Source organism: Poeciliopsis prolifica, unplaced genomic scaffold, assembly GCF_027474105.1.
Source record: "Poeciliopsis prolifica strain line A6 unplaced genomic scaffold, Auburn_PproV2 SCAFFOLD014, whole genome shotgun sequence".
NCBI classification, from domain to species: Eukaryota; Metazoa; Chordata; class Actinopteri; order Cyprinodontiformes; family Poeciliidae; genus Poeciliopsis; species Poeciliopsis prolifica.
In genome coordinates, this window is record NW_026562389.1 from 8,091,815 (window position 1) to 8,113,929 (window position 22,115).

A 22,115-nucleotide genomic window follows, 5' to 3' on the forward strand; every position below is an offset into this window, starting at 1 on the left:
TCATGCAAAGTAAAAGTCATTAAGTGTTGAATCTCAAAGGAATCTTTCCTTACATGTCAGTCATTTTACCCCTTCACTGAGTCATGCAATTAGACCTGTACACCAGCCCAGCACTTCAGTCCCATCTCCTGCAATAAGGAAGCAGCCTGCAGGTTATCACTTCTTCGTCATAGAGCTTTTGTCAGTTATTCCGATGAGCTCACTTTATGCAATTTGAATCTAAATCAAGCCATTCATTTGCTCGCATGCACGCCTTTATCCTTTGCCCGAATAATTTGTGGATGTGCAGTAAGGGGAGGGGAATGTGAAAATGAATGTGAGGAGAAGGCAGAGGATTCCCACTTTTGGTTCTGAAAACGTGTGTCTGTGTAGGCAGGCGGAGAAGGGGGTCGGGATGGGGGACTTTCAGCTTCAGAGCCGCTAAAGCTTTTATTCAGGTTCAGCAAATAAAAAAGTTGAAGGAAAGAGAAACTTAAAGAATACATGAAAGCCACGTGAAGAGAAAGGTGGGTGAATTCCCAAGAGTTGAGAGAAATCAGTGAAGGTGTGAATAGTTCAGTTGTCTTTTGATGTAGTGTAGGACTGTATGTAATGATGCATCACTCACAAATGGAAATCACTGATGTTTTTATGGCTTTTATTGGGGCCTGCCCATAGCAGGCCCCATTAAATAAGGAGAGCAGTTCGCAAGTCAGTCACTGCCTCCATGCATTGCATGGCAGGCACCTATTAATCTTCACCTAATAGAATGCCTGTTTATTGGGGCCTGCCCATAGCAATGCATAAGGAGAGCAGTGACTGACTTGCAAAATATGTAATGCCGGGATCGAGCAAGACAGCACATTATTATTAGCACAAATATTAGCATTTCACTACCAGTAGGCAGTGCAATAAGATTGTCCAGCATGATCTTTTTCTCTCATGCATTGCATGGCAAGGCACCTATTGTGCATGTGTCATATATACATATATGACATGCATATATATATATGAGATTTCCTTCCCTTAGGGTGGTCGGCGCTTGGCCGTCACTTACCTGTGGAACCGATCCCATCCACAAACCTTATCTACCTACAAAGTCACAAAATGAGCCACCGAGTGGCTGATGGATCAACCACCAGCTCTTCTCTCCATGCAGGTCTACAACAGTCACTCCATGATTTACAACTTTTTGTAAATCAGATTTTTAAAGATCAGTGATCGACCTGAAAATTGCTCCCAGTGAACCGTAGCAATTTTAGGTGATCTGACACCTGGCTGATGCCGTCCCTGGAAAAGTCCCAGATTTTAGCATTTTATGAATGAGAACAAAAACTTTCCTATATATCGTTATTACGGTAGCTGGAGACTCCATTGCCCCATAACCACCGACATGACTCGAGCCGTGTTGCACGCAACAACAGCAGTTACGGTAGCCGCTAGCGATGCTGTTAACGTTACAGAGCAGAAGAAGAGCATCATAGCCAACCACCAATAAAAATCAAGAAGAGCAGCTGGAAGCTGGAAGAAGAGAGTTTTGAGCCGCTGACGTGATATGGTATGTGAGAAACGATGTTTTGTTTGAACTAGGATAATCTTTGCTGTCATAAAGATTCGTTTCAAGGTAAAATGAAACTAAGGTTTTATTAACAAACCCAACAAGACAAGAGAACATGAGCAGCTACACAATTAGCCAAAGGAAGAGAAATAGTAACAGGAAGGCTAAGATAAATAAACTCATTGTAAAGGAAGATGTTTGGGAATTAACTGGTGATCATCAAGTTGTATTTTCCAAGCTAGATATGAGTTAAAGTTTCTCACAAAAAATGTAATCACTCAGTGACAAGAAAACTGAATGAAGATGAGCATGAACTGAAACTTTTGGAAGCCCGTTTCACCACCCTGTACAAAAAATGAAATAAATTAGCTAATTATTATTATAATGAGATAATCATACATAATAATGAGATAATATCTCATTATTATTATAATGAGATAGTATCTCATTATTATTATAATGAGATAGTATCTCATTATTTATATTTTATAAATATAAATAATGAGATATTATTATGAGATATTATTATATTATTATGAGATAGTTTCTCATAATAATGAGAAACTATATCATATTATGAGACATAATATGAGATAGTTATGTCTCATAACTATCTCATAGTTATGAGACACAACTATGAGATAGTTATGTCTCATAACTATCTCATAGTTATGAGATAGTTATCATAACTATGATAACTATCTCATAATATAAATGAGACATAATATAAATAATGAGATAATATCTCACTATAATATATAATTATCCCATAATATGAGATAGTATCTATAATGAGATACTATCTAATATTCTAATAAACTGAATGAATGAGGAAAATGGAAAAACTGGCAAAGCTGAAGAGAAATATGAAATATAAACGTATTATTTAACATATTATTATTTATTTATATGTTGATTTTAAGTGTTTCTCTTTACTATTCTTGTGTATATATATTATGGTGTTTCTCACATCATGTTTTCTGCTCTTCTTCTATCCAGGCGTCTCTGCCTGATCATGTGACTGGAGGCTCTTCAGACCCAGGGTGGTTTTCAGGTCCAGAGATAAAGAGATGAGCTCATGTTAGTGGACTTCCTGACCAGAGTTCACTCATCTCAAACACACACAATGTCTTTACATATCAACTACATAACTTTACACAAACCTCATGTATGTATGGACCCACAGTGTCACTGAAACAACCTGAAATTGACAAAAGGGATAAATGAAGATTTACTGAAAATTAACCAATAAAAAAATTATTTTGAATTGAGGTTCAACAGAATAAAAATGACAGAGCAAGATGACTACAATTACACAGATTATTCTTAAACTTAAGGTCCAATCCTCCCTGGCTGGAGGAAAATTAATGACAAATTCAAGAGAACTGTGATATGAATTGTTACTAAAAGTCCAGAGCAACCACGTCCAGGAAGTAAAGGGGAACTACAAGGTCAAGGTCATGTGAGGTGACCAAGGAAGAAAGCAAATCATTAAAAAGTGAGGCGGTCTCATCTGACCTTCAGACAGATGAGAAAAAATGTCCATCAGCTCTATGGTCACAGACACAAAAACGCTAATACGTTTTAACTACCATCATTTTAATTGAGCCACAATCAAAATCAGTTTGTCAGGAAACAATTGTTTACTATTTTTGTCAGTTTCAAGCTACTTGCCACTGTGGGCTTTTCGTTCATTAACAGAATGTACCAGTTTTTCATGTGTGCTTGCTTAAAAACTATGTACACAATTTGCCCCCATATTTACAGTTTTAGTTTTCTATGACTTTTATTATTATTAATTGTAATATTACTACTTTGTAGAGAGACACGCTCCTGCTTTTATATTTGCCTTTAATGTTTGAATGTTAATAAATATGTTAACAGTAACTGTTCCAGTTTCTCCATTTTATTTTGGTAAATTTGCTTTCACTTTATTACCGAGCGAGAAATGTCCCCACATTTAATCTTGGAAATATGGTCACTTTACGTTAATGCGGCTCGCACCGCTGCGTGTCCCCCCCACAAAAATGGTATCAAAACGTGCAGCTTGATTTGGTGAAGGGAGATATTACATTTATTGGGATTTGGAGTTACAATTTCCAAATGCCGAAACGCAGAGTATAAACGCCACCAACTGCCACTCCATTAGAGCTACAAATGAAGTGGATTTTTGACCCTAAATAAATTTTTAAATCGCTGTCAAGCCCACAAGTATCGCCCTATCGCTATCAAACTTTCATGACATTGATACGCATGCCTGCTCTGGTAAAATGCTTTCGAAATTTCCCCTAAGGCTACTAGTGCCAGCGGCCCCCAAAACTCTCCCTGTGCCGCCAGCGTCCCTAAAGGCGCGTGGTGCCAGCGGCCCCCAAATCTCTCCCTCTGCCGCCAGCGTCCCCTAAGGCTCCTAGTGCCAGCGGCCCCCAAAATGTCTCCCTCTACTGCCGCCAGCGTCCCTAAAGGCGCGTGGTGCCAGCGGCCCCCAAAATGTCTCCCTCTACTGCCGCTATACCCCAAGGCTCCTAGTGCCAGCGACCCCAAAAACTCTCCCTGTGCCGCCAGCGTCCCTAAAGGCGCGTGGTGCCAGCGGCCCCCAAAATCTCTCCCTCTGCCGCCAGCGTCCCCTAAGGCTCCTAGTGCCAGCGGCCCCCAAAATGTCTCCCTCTACTGCCGCCAGCGTCCCTAAAGGCGCGTGGTGCCAGCGGCCCCCAAAATGTCTCCCTCTACTGCCGCTATACTCCAAGGCTCCTAGTGCCAGCGACCCCAAAATCTCTCCCTCTGCCGCCAGCGTCCCTAAAGGCGCGTGGTGCCAGCGGCCCCCAAAATCTCTCCCTCTGCCGCCAGCGTCCCCTAAGGCTCCTAGTGCCAGCGGCCCCCAAAATGTCTCCCTCTACTGCCGCCAGCGTCCCTAAAGGCGCGTGGTGCCAGCGGCCCCAAAATGTCTCCCTCTACTGCCGCTATACCCCAAGGCTCCTAGTGCCAGCGACCCCAAAATCTCTCCCTCTGCCGCCAGCGTTCCCTAAGGGACCTGGTGCCAGCGGCCCCCAAAATGTCTCCCTCTACTGCCGCTATACCCCAAGGCTCCTAGTGCCAGCGACCCCAAAATCTCTCCCTCTGCCGCCAGCGTCCCTAAAGGCGCGTGGTGCCAGCGGCCCCCAAAATGTCTCCCTCTACTGCCGCTATACCCCAAGGCTCTAAGTGTCAGCGACCCCCAAAATCTCTCCCTCTGCTGCCAGCGTCCCTAAAGGCTCCTAGTGCCAGCGACCCATGAATAGCCCATCCAGAAATTAAAATATCCATGCGGGTACCCAGTACCGCAATGTTCCCGAATTATATAAATTTATAAATGCAGTTCCAATTCTTTTGAGGACTGTTGGCCTCTCTTCCGGATTTTCTTCATTAACATCTTGGTTTTGAAGTGGAGTCTCCTCTTTTGGTGGGCTCGCTTCCGACTTCGCCTTTGCAGTAATCATTTCAAGTTCTTCCCTCAAAGAAACTATTTGTTGTTGGAGCCCAAGATTTTCTTCTTTGAGGGACTCCACTTCTCTGGACTTCTCTTCGTAAGCGTCCTTGGCATTCTCCCTCGTTGTCCTATGTGTCCGATCGAGGACCACATAGGACTTTGCCATGGCATTATAATCGCTGTTTAAATTTTGAAATTTGGATTTCTCCTCACCAAATCATAATTTAATTTCCATGCCATTTTTTTGTAGTGTCTATTTTTGGTTTCCAGGCGATCATTTTTTATTTGAATGCTCATGGCATTATTGTTTGTACATTTATGGAAGCGCTCAATCCTTTCTCTTAAAATTTTATTTTCTTTTTCGAGTTCCTGGTTCTGTTTCTTGAACATATTTCGGCTGCTCTTTAAAATTTCAATTCTCGCCAGTAAAAAATCGTTTTCTAGCATTGCAGTCGGTTGAACTTCTGCGGAAAATAAGTCTTTCTGTGCCATTATTGATTCTTTCAGACGTGAAGCTGCAAATGAATCTCTCTGAGGAATCTGAGAATATAGAGACAGTCACCAGTGATGTCACAGACAGGATGAGTGACATCACAGTTTCACATCAAAGCCACAAGATGTCTGTTGCATGAGGGGGAGTTAAGGTGGGGAAGGGGAGGAATGTTTTTTTTTAAACTTTATTCGCAGATACAATGTGTGACGACAGAGTGAAACATTTATTATGCCCCAAGAAAAACCAAAAGAGATAAATACAGATAAACGGTATTCAAGAAAAATAAAAAGCCAATGGGCTTCAGTTCCCAACATTCGAAGCAGTAAAGATTTAAATTGTTTTAATAGCTGTTTTCTGTCAGAGTCTTTGACAGTCCGGATATAAAACTTCAATTTAAAATGCAGCAACATTTTGCTTCTATGTTGTTGTGAATAAAGTCACACACATTCTGCCAAAAAGCATTAAAGGGACAGTGCCAAAACAGGTGGACAACAATTTAAAGACATGAATCACAAAACGTACACTTTACATCAAATTATTTCTTGAATATAGAGTTCTCATAAAAGGATTAGTGCAAACATCTACGATAGCTTTTTATTTTAAACGGGTTGGATATTCTGTTGAAGGAAGTGATGTTTTTGTCGTGTAAACTGTTCCAATGCTATACTAACTTCTTCCTGATAAAGCCCTTGGATTGAAACTGGATGTACTTTTTCTTTTTATTACGACTGTATTTTAATGAGTCTGCATTTTCTGTCCCACTGATCTTCTTGAAGGAACTCTATTGTTGGTGTGTCAAAACCGTCTTTTGTCACAAAACCTGAGTGTTTTTCAAACTTGCTGTTTTTCCAATTAGCTAATTTATTTTCCTGAACCTCATTTGCGTAATTTTACGGTCAATGGAAACGCATCTAGTTGCCTTATAGTGCTTAGTTTCTTGTAAAAAAAGGAGTGGAAAAGTGCATTTTAATGCCATTGAAATAAATCTAATAGGGATTATCCCATCTCCTGTCAGAGTTAGGGACTCAAGTTGCAACAAAGTCGCAAAAAGAGTCATCCTTGACTTAGAGTTTCACTCAAAGTTTAAATTAATCTCTCAGGGGAGCAGTGTAGTTTTCTGGCATACTTTTTCTCCTCCAGTTGTTTCCACTGTAGGTACCAGGCCCGAATCAAACTATGTAGCAGCTAGAAATACTAGCAGCTACCAAGTTTATTAGGTTTGCTCCCTAAAGACAAGTTGGATATCAGGTCACAGATTTAAAGACTGATGTTTGTGACTGGAATATAATATAATTCTATTTATTTAGAATCTTGTAGACAGCAAAGCTTGTAACTTGACTTTGACTTATAGGAAAAGATTTGACTTTGACTTTTTCCACAAAGATTTGAGACATCCCCCTGAAAAAAAAAGAGTTTCATGGTGAATCACTGGAAACTTCTTTTAGACTCGTTGTTCCAAGAATTGTGACTTAACAGGGTTAGGGTAAAAGTTTTCCCTCCAAGACTTGAGACTTGACAGCAAGAGTTTTTAATTTGATGAAATATTTCAAACTTGACTCGGACTCAGATTGAAAGCGAGACTTGGACTTGGGAAGAAGGTCTTGAAATGTGAAAGCCTTGGTTTGACCCTCAAAGTCTTAAGACTTGCCCCTACTAGTTCTGATTTAGACAACTTAACTTAGATTTGGCCCTAAAGTACTTGTGCTTTGACTAGAAATTCTTCAGGAAGAATTCAGTCAAGACTTGAATTGGTGGTGAAAACTTCTTAAACACTTGAAACTTGATTTGTGGTCAAAGGCATAAAGGCATTATTTCAACTTGTCTGTCAAAAATGTGTCAAAAACATCTGACATAATTTAGGCTTGGAATGAATGCTCTGAGAAGAGCTGTGCCTTTCGGGTTGAGCTTCCTCTCAGTTACAGCTGGTCAACTCATGGAAATTTGAAATATGCAAAAAAAAGTAGCTGCAGACTTGCTCAAACTTTTCCAGCAGAGATCACAAGTCATAATAATTTAGATGTTGTTTTTTCTAATATTGGCAAGAGGCAGAGCTTAATAAGAAAAGAAGTGTGGAAAAGTTAATCATGCCAGCACCAAAAGTTTGTTAGTAATGATTTTGTTTTCAGATTTTGGAATACCAATAAAAAAGTGCAAAGATTTTCTTTTACAGATTTTCCTGACTGTTTATGCTCTTGAAGGATGAGATTTGCACTTCACAATATGCAGGCAATTTTAAAAAAAAAGAAGCCTGACATTCAAGCGCACACACATTCATCCGCCCACTCACTCCATATCCACTTTCCCCACACTTTCAGAGAGTCTAATTACAGTGACACCTTCAAGTAAAAGTTTCATTTGATCAAGGACAGAGGTGAGAGCAGAGGCACAGTGATCCTTCAAATGATTATTTCCCTTTACCTTTTGACACATCAGGGTTGATCAAAAAAGATGGTTCATTATGGATTTTATAAGACAAAATATGAAAGACACAAGGTGCATCTCAACACTAATGCTGTGTTTCTAGAGTTCATGTGAGCTCTAATTAACACTCTTGGCCATCTCAAGTGAATTACATGCAGAAGTCTATCTACAGTAAAATAAGTCCACTTTTTTTTTTCTAGAAAAATCCAAGACAGATCTGCAGAGCCCCATATGGCACCCTGTTGCTTTTTATGCAAATGGGACTATGGAACAATATCTCTGACAGCCACTGCTCAGTGCTGTTTTAATAAACTTGGTGGGGGGAAAATGAAATGAAGCTGGCTAGAATAATGATTACAACAGAGAATTACTAGGAGTCCTTTGAGAAGTCTCATCCAAAACCAGGTGTTCCTGGCTTTCAGACGTTTGCAGCATCAAACCTGGACTGAATAAAAGGTGGCAGTCTGGCAGGTCGCCGTTTTATTCTTTGTCCTGAGGCAGCGATGCAGAGCCTCTGCCAAACCTAATTTACAGGCTAGGTGAGGTTTCTGAAGTGAAACTACAAACATGCAAATTTTTTCAAGGCTCTTTGCAGAGATACTAATTTAGATATGTACAAAGCAAGTAAGTTATATCATTGTATTTATTTTCAAATTATACAACCTGCAATTTTAAAGTGGCAATTTGCATGCTAATATGTAAGTATTGTAACATATACCTACTAACTTCAAGGCATGTCTCAAAATATCATAATGTCATCAAAACATTAATTCATTAAAGTGACTTATTTCAAATACAAAAATGCATAGACCCATTGCATGGTGGTTATTTCCCTTTATTTTAATAATTGCGGTATCCAAATAATGAAAAGCTTTTAATTCATGTCTAAGGTAATTTGAATATGAATTAATATCAAAGTGCTGGTACAAACTGGCGACCTGTCCAGGGTGAAACCCGCCTCTTGTCCAGAAGGTTAGCTGGAGAAAGACACCATCACCCCTCCCATCCCTCCAGGTACAAGGGTGTTAGAAAATGGATGGATAGATAAAAAGTGTAACACTATGGGAAAGTGCAACCAGGACATGAGCTGTTTAACCAATCAGGAGCCACAGACAACATGAGAGGTGTCTTATTATATCGCATTAATGTAGTATTCAAACTACATTAATGCAAATATGTTCCATACATAATGTGCAGGACATGGATATAGGTGTTGAAGCACAGACTCCAGATGATTCCCACAATTTCTGGATTTTTTCCAGATTCTTGACTGAGATTTAAATCACTATCCTTTCAAGGCGCATCTGTGCTGCTTGTATATCTTTTTTAAGTGAAGCAAATATGAAGGACATAACAGGGCTATAAGATAGATTTCTGTAATAGAAGTTTTTCTGTCCTTCTGTAATGTTCTAATAGTCTGGGTATTTGAATTTCATATTTCCATTAGTAGTCATCAAAACTGTCTGAAATAAATAATTAGGATACACAGTCCTTGTGTAATAAACCTTTAAAATATAGTAGATTAACTTTACTAAGCATTGTTTGCATTTGTATCCAACATCATATTCACTAAAAAAATACACTAATTCCTTTCCAGAAGTTCCTTCATTGGAAGAACAACCATGAAAAAAAATCCCTTTGGTTTACCTTTGTGGATATTTGTTACTTTCTGATGATCTAATGCATAAAGTTCTTACATAATACGCCAAAGTTTTGAGTAATAATGTAACAAAATGTGGAAAAGTTCAAGACGGAAGGATACTTTTTCAAAGCACTGTATTTTGGAGACTGCTAGGTGAGAATGTAGAAATAATCAAATACAAAATAAAAAATATCTGCAGGTCACTGCTTTTCCTGTAAGCAGGAGGCCTCCTTGCAGGTCTACTGTAAGCAGGAAACCTGCTTACAAGAAAAGCAGGCCTTTCCGGTCAGGTTTCCTGACAGTTTAGTAGTTTAGTTCCTGCTAAACTACCTGACAAGAATAAGCGTTCTCACGTGAGCAGTTTCCCCAAAGCTCATGTGGATTAGTCCAAGCATACACATCATGGGCTGTCTAGATAAAACAATGGAAGATTTGTCATTTGAAGGAATGAGGAACACTTGTTTTTACTGGAAGCTTTTTGTCCTTACAATGATACCAGTCTGAGAATCAGACAATAGTGGGGTTATGGAAAAAGGCAAAGATGTCATGTCAAGACATTTAAATAGTTCTCTTGTTTGTACTGGAGTCCAACTCTTTCAGTGGTCTTTTTTAAACATATTCTAAGGTACTGCTATGTTATCTTAATATCCCTAGTTTTCTTGTTACAAATAAGTCACACAATCTTTTTATATAAGAAGTGCTCACTTTAACTACTTAATTTACTTTCATTTCTCAACGACAACTGAGCTTTATTCCTCTTGTGAGGTCAGCACCAATAAGAGCTAATATCTGTCCACTGCTAGGCTTTACATGACTTTACTTTACAAACATCTTAGACAAACTTCATATTGTTATAAATGATGCTGGGAATTGCTCAAACGTTGTGCGTGTGTCAGCATGACTATTTTGTTCTGAAAAAGAAGGCAATTTTTTTAAAACTTATGAAGTAGTGAGTAATTCAAATCAAATCAGAAGTGCTGACTCTTTTCTTTTCGGGGATCCTCTTCAGAGTGTCTCAGAAAAACCTGCAATGTGAGAAAATGTGTTGTTTTAAGAGACATTGTTTATTTAACAAAAGCTGCTGTGTGAAAATCATATGGGTGTCACCGCAATAATTAATGACACCTCAGAACAGGAAGAACCTGATGTCAGACAGTGAATTTCAGTGATGAAATTTTCTTGGCAACTGTCTTTTGGATCATTTCCACTAAAGTTACGTCATTTGTTGCCGCGGTATTTGTTATGAATAGAAACGCTGTTTCCACAGCTTTGGAATGCATACAGACTCCAGCATCATTTGTCACTACCTGCATGAGCTGACACTGAAAGAAATTATATCCAATTACACCAGGATATAATTGCAGTTAAAAAGTGAAACTTTTCTGTTAGGTTTCAGAACACTTTGACCACTAAAGTCAATGTCTTAAATGCTTTCACAGTAGTTTTGTCTTTCAAGAAGAGATGGTTCACTTAAAGAATAGAATTAAAATTAAAACTACAGCCAAAGCTTTTTATTTAGATATGTTTATTATGTTTGAGCAACAGTAAAATAGTGCAAACTCTGAGACATTGGCCATTTTGGTCAAGTATGGTTTGAGATCTATTTAATGCACACATAGGTTAAGTGTTAGAGGCAGAATGGATGATGATATGCAGCTAAAAGTCACAGAGCTACAAGATGTGAAAGCCCTGCTGTCATTGTACTGTTATTTAAATGCATTTAACAGAACACCAAGCTGGACAGATACCAGCAATGATGTTAGATATCAGGAAATGTGGTTTGGTTAATAAGATCATTTTACCATTTGTGAAACCTATCAATCCACAGTGAAAAAATAAATATGTTAAAACAAAGCCAGCCTATGCAGCACTTGACATACAAGCACAATAAACCAGGTCTAAGGCTGGACAGTGCTTGGAGAATATGCAAAACACACAAGCATTACTCAGATTCTGCAAACCTTAATATTTTAAATACTAAAAACACAACAAAACACAATGTTTAAAGAAAACCAAGTATATCAGCTTTGCACCCACAGGAATCCCACGGTTTTTGAGTCAACTCTGACCCTTTTCTGAATACTAAAATATATCAAATGTGAGGCCAGGCAGTAAACTGGACAATAAACCTAAAGATGATTGCAATTCTATTGCAGTATGGTTGAAAAATTTAAACATCTAAGTCCAGACTTCAACTTGAATCCAGTAGTATGCTCAACAGAGCTGTGCATAAATGACTGTCTGCTTCAACAAATCAACTTCAACAAATCACTACAAGTGTAAAGAAAATTGGACTTTCTGAAATTTCTCCTTAATAAAATGAGAAGCTGATTGTTATCAATTGTGCTGAAAAACTACATACTGTTCCCATATATAGTTTGGGATATATATATATATGGAAAGAGAGAGAGAGAGTCTGTGAGCTGAACTGCACAGCATCATACAAAAGAAGGGACTGAGTAATCTGTACTTCAAAATGTTGAGGTTTTTAAAACCCACCAGCCTCCTTTTCTTATCTCTTGCATGCATGCCTGTGAGGCTCTCTCCCTCTTTCTCTGTTTGTGATTGTACTTGTGCATATTTTTTCTCAGCACTCAATTGATTCAAAATCTATTTTCTATATTCAGACAAAATGAAACCATTGCTCAAACCTTAAACTCTCTAATCCGGGCATTAAAGCGTTGACGCTTGGTGTGAGAACAGCTATCTGACCCACAGCTTTGTGGGTTAAGTGGTAGTTTTAAAGCACAGGCAGAGCAGTAAATGACAGCACACCCAAAAGGAAGGAGGGGGGTGCAGGAACAATATCAGATCTGAAGCTGATATTATCAGTCGTGACTTGAACATCAGAGCGAAACATTGAGATGAAAGGCTCAACTTGACTGCTGGAAAGATAAATGGTTGTAATAACACTCCTTATGGATGCTGGGTAGTAAAACAGTTAGACTCTTACTTTGTAATACATCAGCTAACTTTGACTTTGTCTTGAAGATCTTTTAGTTGAATCTGCCAAGACAATGTTTCCCATCTTCCTGTAACTTACACTAGAAATGAAACGCTAATGATCATGTCAGGAAATTCTTTTTCTCTATTAGCTTCATCAAGATTGAATAAAGGCAAAACCTGATTTCCCCAAAATTTAATCAAATCTCTTAGGCCCATTGTAAATGCAATTTCTCAAATATCTGACTTTTTGCAATAATCACAGCAGAGGATTTCTAGAAGGCTCTCACCACAACATTTACCCCCAAAAGCTCCCAGCTTGTTCACAAATCACTGCAGGAAAACCATCTGCCTAATAAATCAGTTTTACACCAGTAACTGTGGCATTTGAGCCTAACCCCTACACTTAAACACTCATATAAATGCATAATCATGACTCCAATTTCTAGGCCGACCGTCAAGGGAGGTAGGGCTGAGCACTCTTTACTGCCAATATATGAGTAAATGGTTGGAAAGGAGGGCCGGTAGCATTTGGCTGCTCACAGCCTGGTGTAGACATCTCCTCTAACCTGAATTATCATTAATGGAACAAGGGCCAAAACCCTGATTAACATGGATGAGCCTTTCCTTAAGGAGAAAAATAACTCCCATCTTTTGCTGTTTTTCTCTTTGCAGAGGCACGGCTTTGGGAAGTATACTTAACTAGACTGAGAATGTCCCTCACCTCAAACATCTCTTAGGGTCAGAGTCAGGGTCAGTGTGTCCACTGTGTGTGAGTCCAGGGTGTATCAGGTCATACCTTTGTAATAGGCTTTTAACATACCAAAATATCACAGATCAGCCTATAAGATAATGATTAGATTAATTTCAGTTACCTCCTATAAAATAATTCCTCATTCAAATTTTAATATCTAATTTTAAAGAGAACATAAGGAAACAGAAAAGGGAAGTAAGTTAACCAAACTAATGCAGCCTTTCATAATCAAATTATTTATTTATTATTATTAACCACAATTTTTCTTCTCACATTTAGGCCTAGGTCCAACTGAATTAAAAAATATTTTAAATAGAACCTATCTAACATCATGAAGTAGTCTACAAGATCTCAAAAATCACCACATCATTCTGCTTTGAAACATTACAAAACATTATGATCCTTTATCCAAAAAAACAAAAAAAAAAAACATGAAGTATTGATGAATGTTTAAAGGAATGGTCAGTGTAAAAAAACTTGTCAATGAGTCCATTGATAACACATCCAGAGGTTCGCAACGCTGATAGAAAACATCTAAAGCACTATTATATTTAATATATTAAAATATGCATTCTGATTACCCCAGTTGTCAAATTAAAATTTTTTTTAAAAACATATTAACCTTTCAGCAGATACTAAACATACTTTCCACTAAGCCTATATTTCAAAATGATTGTTTTATTATTGGTCTGATAAAATATTCTAATGTTTTAATTTACTTTAAGTGAAAAATTATCATAATTACCACAAATAAAAGCTTGAAAACATCATTATCTGCATTATTAATGTATCTAATGTCTGTTCTTTAGAGAAAATGTACTTCTTCAAAAATATTGACATTTTTCAATTGGCTCTATTTTAAATATAAGTAGGTCATTTATATTCAAAACACTACAAAGTCACAAAATTTAAACAATCTGCAAAAAAAAAGGTATGGGCCAGAATTTTTCCACAGAGATGTCAAAGACTTAAAGCGAGCTACTGGAAACTCAAGTTCTTTTCACCAGGACCATTATAATAACCATTATATAGTAATCATTATATTTAGGGGCAATTAGTCTTTTATATAAAGCCAGATTGGGTTGGACAGGTTTTTCCTTTAATAAATGAATTTATTATTTGAAAACTGCTTTTCAAGTAGTTTTACCTCCTTGTCTAATATATAACTTATTAATTATCTGAAAACTTGTGTAAATGTATTTTAGGTATCTATACTGCAGGTATTTATTTGCTTGTGTTAAATTTGGAAAACTTACTTTTGGGTATTACTGTCTAACCCCATGTTGGACAGCTCAAGCAAAGCTCCAGTCAACAGTATAATTCCTGTTTTAAACCAGTGCACAAGCTACATACAGAAAAAAAAAACTACAGGTAACCATAGAAACTACAGCAATCTATATTATGAGATTAGCTCCGTTCCAGACCTTCGAACCACTAAGCACGTCTCCAGGTGGCTCAACAGTTTTGACGTTGTGCACTGACGGCCGTTTCAGTTAGTTCAGGAAATGGTTGACCAATTAAAACTTCAGAAAAAGATTGTGAAGAGAATCGCTACAGACACAACCTCCCATATAAATAAAAACAGAAAAGCTCGAGAAAGTTTGGCCGAACTCAATGCAGCAATGAAAGTTTTACACTTGGCTCAAAACTGGGTTTTCAACTTTCTCTTAGAGGCAAGTTAAATGTTCTAATTAGCTTTGTGCTTTGCAACGTAAATGTTGGAGTTTAAAGCCGAGATTAAACCAAACATCTAAGGTTATATTAATATTATGTCTCGATAGATCAGGACAATTTTAGCAACTAACTGGGGATCAACACACCAGTAGGTCGGTGCGTGTTTACGTTTCTTTAACTGCCAAGTTTTTGGCACAGTAATTATAATACAAGTCTGACTGACAAATTAACTGTCAGGCAGGTTGTCAAGTTACTTATTGTTTGGGTTCTTCTAATAGCCTGATTTGATTTTAATAAGCATGTCAGGAATTTATTGAGTAAGGCTCAATAGAGAAACTTCATGAGGGAAATATCAAAGAATATCTTAGTCAACTCTTTCCAGAAACAGCTGCTGATGCCGATGAGCACATTCTGAGGTCATGACCTCGATAGTTTGCTGATCATTGCATCAGCTTATTGATTCTGCACCATTATTGATTCATCTTTCCCATCAGTGAGTCTTGCAATTATGGAGCGATCCACAACCTTTCTCATGTGTAAATGTTCAACTTTGTGTTGACAGTGTAAAAATATGCAACTTGACGTCACATGGTATATAGACTGATTGTAGTCTCACAGTCCAGAGACAATTATTAGACTAAACAGAAATCATTCTATTAGTTGTGTAAAAGTGGGATACTAGAAAATGAGATCAAAAAAGGAGAGTGAATCAAAAGTTTTTGAGGTGTGACAATACTGAACTGCCTTTAGTGTGGGACAATAAGGGAAGAGAGTCAGCAATATAACCTTGCAACAGGTAGCTATTTTGGGGCTAGGCTACAACAAGTCTAGCACATTGGGGTTCCAGCTCTTGAACCATCTCAGTCAATACTGGATCCAAGCAATAGGAGTTGAAAAGCATCTCATCTCAGAGTATTTTTAAATAGATTTTCATCTTAAATTGAAACAATTTGACCTTCACCCCATCTGAAATTAAGGATAAAATAAGCATCTTTTCTGTTTCTCTGAAGAAAGTGATTATTTTATATCTATGGAATAAAAGACTTGTATTTATATATAGAACTTGCTTGCTGCCAAGATGTGAATTTGCTATTTATGACGTTTAAAACTTCATCATTAAGACTATTTTGGTTTAATTTCCTACACCGTTGAACCAAAATCTTTTGAAGAAAATATAAAAATCAGGAATGACTGTAAAATGACGCATTGATAGTTTTCTCAAAAAGATGCATAATGAGAGAGGTGAAGTCAAAAAGAGAAGGAAATAGAGAGCAAAAGGGGAAAGGGGAAAAGTAGAGAAATATATGATGTGTACACCAGCGCAGTGAAAGCAAACAGCTAAATTAGTCATGGAAGGAATGCAAATTTGCTTCCCCTGAGTGTTATGCGGTAGAATTACCCAGAGAGAAGAAGAGAGTGAATCATGCCAACCCCCAGCACCATGTGATTTATTAGCAAACATCCAATTCAATAAGTGCTTAACATTCAAAAAGCTGTGAAAGTCTCATAAGGTGGCATTAACTATACGATATTACCATTCCTACTGAAGGAAAGCAAGACAAGAGGCAGGGGAAAAACAAAAACGCCCACTTTCCAGAGCGATCTTGGTGTGACGTGTCTAGTGGGACTGTGACAGACTGAAAACTCACTTGGCCTTTTCCACAAATGCATGTTACTGCTCATTACCATAGACAATGAGGTTTATTTATTGACACTTCAGCCCAAATAGCCTCTTCATTTTGAAAAGGGCACAAAGAGAGACTCAGGGATGCTGAAAAATTAAAGTATCATAAGAACAGAGACACATAGGATACAACATTACCAAAGTGCATTTGTTGTTTCACTTCTAAAAATGGTGATTGGGTTAATTAGGATGAGATTAAAAAAAACTGATAATAGATCATAGGAATGCAAGACAGTTATTCCTCTGATAAGCACTGTTGAATAACTTTGTATCTTTTTTGTACTCCAACATGATGAAGTACAAAAAACATCAAAATAATCATTTCAAAAAGTGAAAATCATTCTTTACCTTCACTGCATGGTGATATGAGTATTAACTTTTTTGTGCTACTAAAAATTATTTCACTTGATTTGATGTTGAAAGTATGCTGTTTTTTTTTTTATTATGTTATTTTTTTATGGAGAATAAAACCAAAACACTAACATTTCTGCTTTTTTTTTACAAAACATTTTCATGAATGTCTTTTTTTCAAATCTGTTTTTATTGTTGTTTTTTTTCTCTCTCCATTCAGGTTTGATCAGTGTTTTTGTGTTGTGAGCACAAGATGACGCGATGCAGTCAAGACTTATTGAAACACAGTGAAATATAATAAATAGGTCATGAGCAGCTGCCGACTTCAGCATTGGAGCATTTAGTGACTTGTGGTACACTGAAATTGTTTACAGATACATTTTTTCTAGTCTGTCCCTCTTTCATTCGAAGTTCCCAAAGTGCTCCCAAAAAACAATTTAAAAATGGTGGAAGCTTCTTGATTGCTTTTGGAACAAAACCAATCTGTGTGTGACCTCGATAATAAGTATTTAATATCCAGCTCTGTTCATACAACAGGATGACTCAAAAATGACTTCCTTTCTTTGAGAGAAAAATTTATTTCCTGTATTTCCTGTCGACACAAAAAAGTTATGCTCCAATGTGACACTGAATACAATCAATCAGTTACAGTTTTATGCGTATAAAGCACTATTAATGCACTAATAACTGACTAAAGAAGAAGCACATCAAGTCCTGGAGTGGCATAAACAATCACCAGATTTTTAGATGGAGCTTAAAGTTTGCAAACAGCAATCAAAAACCTGAATGATTTACAGTTTCTGTAGAGATGGAGGACTGATATTCTGTCTCTCCTCAGTAAAATGAAGTAGAGTTCTTCTTTGTAAGTGAGGAAACGTACCAATTCACCAGAGCATCAAAATATTTTTTCAACACAGAATGCTTAACAGCAAATGTAACCAAATTAAATTAAATAAGCCAATATGCTGCATGCTAATGAATCTGAAATTGCTCGTTTTTATACTCTAAATGAGAAACATAATTTGCTTTTGCTGTTAAAAAAAAGATCAACACGAACACGAATAGCCAATTTATAAAACTGCATTCATCTTCTTTAATTGTTCTCGCTAAGTAATGTTTTAATTTTAATTGAGCATCTTTGTGACAATATCTGCTAATCTTTCAATTACAACCTCATTTAATTGTCTGCAACGCTTTCTGCTCTATCACTTATGGAGCTGACAGCACTCAAAAATTGGTCCATGTACACAGCAGGAAATGGCAAATGTGGAGATTGGAGAGAGAGAGTGGAGCATTCAGGGAGAAAAACAAAACTAAATATATTTGTCAGGAGACAAAGGAGTGAATTAACTCAAAACAAAACTGAATAAATTTCTATGTGCTCTCGACAGGTGGTGAGGAACAAAACAAGGTTTCTAATTCCAGCACACAGACAAAAAGTTTGACATCTCTTCTGCATTATGATTTTCAAAATTGGTAGCTGTTTCATCTCAGGATGAGACTTTCATGGGTTTGCTAATACTGAATGCATTATTTCTAAGAGGCGGGATGGGAAGTTCAGGGTGGAAGTGTGAAAACCATTCTGTGGTTCACTGGAACCTGAAAAGAAAACATTTCCTCAGAGACAAACACATTAAACCAGAAATCACAAAGCCGTAGAGCAGAAGACAGGGGTCTGATGAGCGGACTCCAAAAACTGGCACCACCCAAAAGAACAATCAGAGACAATTTTTAGGCAGTGAAACTGAGGTTGAGCTAAAAATCCCAGAGCAGTTAACTGAAAGACAGATATTAGAAATCTCCTAGAAGATGTTCTAAACTCAAATACATGAAGAATTAATTAGTGCATAAGCTGATTTGTATTTCCTCCATGAAATGTCTATTCTGATGACCTTCAAAACCAGGACAAGAGATCCAAATAGAGCTTATATTTCCATGCAGAAATGCTTGTTGCCAAATATCTGGGATAATTTGTTTGAATGCTTTATCATATCTTCATTTTCTTCTTATATACTGTTTCTAAGGCAAAAAGAACACAAAAGGCAGATACTAGTTTTGCAGTGACATTTATCTGTCAGTGTAAAAAAAAAAAAAGTGAGCCATTGAGGGAACCATTTTCTCACTCAAAAACAGCTTGGACATTCAGGACTGGTATATTATGCAGTGATAATGAGATATTAGACCATATCTCATTAAGATAAAGCGAGAAACAGGCCTCTTGGGGTCAGAGGGTAATCCATGTTATGGTGTCCTGGCCACAGTGCCAAGCAATTAAGCTCAAGAAACCAAGGATAAACGGAGCAGTGTGAGCTTATTAGAATCCAGATTTCATAAGGCTGCAATATCCTAGGTAAGGAGAGAATAGGGAAAATCCAAACACCAGGCATTTAATTAATATTTTCCTCATGCCTGAGATAGTTCCTCAAGAAAATATTTGCATATAGTAAGAAAATAACCAAATTTTCCTTCTGATGATGTATTTGAATGAAGAGAAAAACAGATGCCAACTTTGCAATGAAGCCAGTTCCTTTGCACATTCACATATAAACCAAGCGAGTGTCTCATGCCAGAAGTGAAAAACCAACGTGACGCTTGCCAGCAATGATCTCCAACCAATTATGATGTATTACCAGAGATACTTGGCTATCAGAGAAGCCAGCATATCTGCCCTTTCGCAATAAGATGCAACGTTTCCAGGCACACACAGGCCATTGATTAGGGAGGCTCAACATGCCGCCTGCAGTCTATCAACGCTCGGGGACCGGTAATCAATTCTCTAATGCCGTTTGAGCCTATTCACTGCAGCTATGATCCACTGGTTGCAGATGCACATACACACCGAAAGCCACCAACAAATGTCGATGAAACCCTATGAGCAACCAGGCATAAAACAAATATAACCCAGATGGCCATCAAAAAACACTGAACAGCTCTCAAATGGGAACCTACCAAGTGTAGCAGCAATAGGGCAATGTCATCTACTGTAATGGCATTATCAAAATGAGTGCAGCTCTCCTGAGGCAGACTCTGGTTCCTGATTACCTAGTAGTAGAGGACTGTGTTCATGGCCAAATCTGATCAACATAGCACCAGACATAGGGGTGGCGAATCAGGAACTAAGCCCCTTATCTCTTCTGACAGGCCAGAGCTCCTTTATGGCCAATGATATCCTCCGAGGAATTAATCTGATTGAGGTCAGTTAAAAGATTATGTTCTAGCAACGCTCCTAAAAGGAAAGTTAAAGTCCAATTTCTCTTTTGAGAAACTTGGATCAGAGTGAGTCACAATCTCTGAAGGATTTCTAAACCAACTGACCATTAATACCTCAAGACATTGTGTTTGAGACACCAGATTAGGGGACAAGAAGCAAATAAATTAGTCACAAAGCTTCATTATCACAACAAAATCAGGAATTTCTTAAGAAAATTCCATTCCAATCCAAAAATATTTAAATAATTTCAATTACACAGTGGAGTTAACACTTACTTTGGTGTTTGAGTGTCCTCCAAGCGGTTCCCCAGCTGGAACTCATGGGATTTGCTCCGATGCAACGCCGTGAAACCAGGCAGCAGATAGATGAGCTTGCGGCTTGGCGGTGGTGGCGTTCCGGGGGCCTTCACTTTGTTCCTTCGTCTCATGGGGGGAGTACCTGGTGGAGTCATGGTGTTGATCACCAAAGGAGTCCGAGGAGGTGTGTGACCAAAATGCCTTTGGCGAGGCGATGGTGGCAGGGAACGGTGACCAGAGTCCAAAGAAGGGAAGAGTCCTGTGGCGGGGTTTTCAACAGTAAGTCGATCTGCGTAGAAAGGGGGCGCCAGAGCTTGTGGACTGTGGCACATGTGCTGGTTGTACTTGGACTGAACTTTGGGGCTTTGGGAGAGCTGGAAACGAATCCACTGACTGGCCTCTGGCTGGCACACTGGAGTGTTTTCCTTTCCAGATTCAGAGGTGGGCCACTGGATGGACCAGTCTTGTTTTGTTTGGCTCCCTGTTAAAAAGGATAATACAAAACACCTAGTTGTGACATATACTAAAAAAAATGTTTAAAGGGTTTAAATAAACAGTGCCTTGAAAATTTGGCAATTGAACCTTTTTAATGTAGTTTATGAATTGTGTATTTTATAGAAAACCAAAATGTAACCTAACTAATGTCGAAAGAAAAAAATGCTTGGTTTTAAAGACTTTGTATTCTGTCTATTTGAATCAGTTTTTCACCATCAGAACTTCAATTGCTTGCCGTCTGCAAGGAATCACTATTAAGGAAAGAGGTCTGTTTAGACATGACCTAAGAGAACAGCTGAAATATGCTATTTACACTAAAATTAACAAACCTGTAAGAGAACCACAGGTCTCTGTGGTCCTAATACAATAACACTGCATGAGACACATGCTTGACACTTTTAGTGTATCTTGAGTGAACAAGTTCATATAACCACATGATGATATCTAAACAGGTGTTTATATTTACTTAAGTGTGGCAGATTGTGATGTCTCTTAATTGGACAGAAAGAGCAATGTTTCTGTGCAGCACAGGCAGCAAGCAGATGTTTTGCAGCAAATGAAATGATCAGTTTTGCTACTGGAGCATTGGCGTTACTGTTGGCATATGTCTCCATATTAGTGGAGCTGCTGTGTTTAAAATGTGGCGATGGACAGACTATTCAGCAGAAGTGGATGGAGCAACAGAATAAAACATAAAAACAGAGAAGGACAAAGCTGCATGAGTCACAACAAGCAAACTTTGATTTGACCTTTATTTTCACTTAAATGAAAAAAAAAGATGAAAAGAAGTAAAAGATTTAAAAGTGGAAAGCCAAAATGAGTGTTTTTGAGTTTAAGTGGCTATACATTACCTCCGTTACTGTGCAATTTATCCTCCTCAAGTTGTTCTTCAGAAAGAAACAAAAGAATATGTGTTTATTGAACTGGAAGGAAAGCAGCAGAAATACTAGCTTTTGTTCTATGTGCAGAAAATAATATTATTAAAATGCATCTCGGAAACTTTTAAGCAAAAGCATCCGTTTCTGCATGGTTAAGTTCGTGTTAAAATTCCCTCCTCTAAAAATTGCCTCTGACCTTCTAGCCACTATTAATGCATATTTCTGTGAGCAACTTTCAATTTTAAGTGTTTTTGTGTCATTATTTCTGCTCCC

The 22,115-nt window shown here is 37.8% G+C and overlaps 1 protein-coding gene across 4 annotated transcripts in view; it reads right to left on the reverse strand.

The window, feature by feature from the left end:
• Positions 1–22,115, reverse strand: part of ksr2 (kinase suppressor of ras 2) — a 111,436-nt gene that overhangs the window by 59,127 nt on the left and 30,194 nt on the right. For 3 of the 4 annotated variants that reach the window (XM_055039563.1, XM_055039562.1, XM_055039565.1), the window contains exons 4-5: positions 21,816–21,851; positions 20,449–20,950 (exon numbers count right to left, since the gene is read on the reverse strand). In XM_055039563.1, coding sequence (XP_054895538.1) covers positions 20,449–20,950; positions 21,816–21,851 — 538 coding nt within the window. The remainder of the gene's footprint in view (positions 1–20,448; positions 20,951–21,815; positions 21,852–22,115) is intronic. The other variant, XM_055039564.1, reaches the window with a different exon arrangement.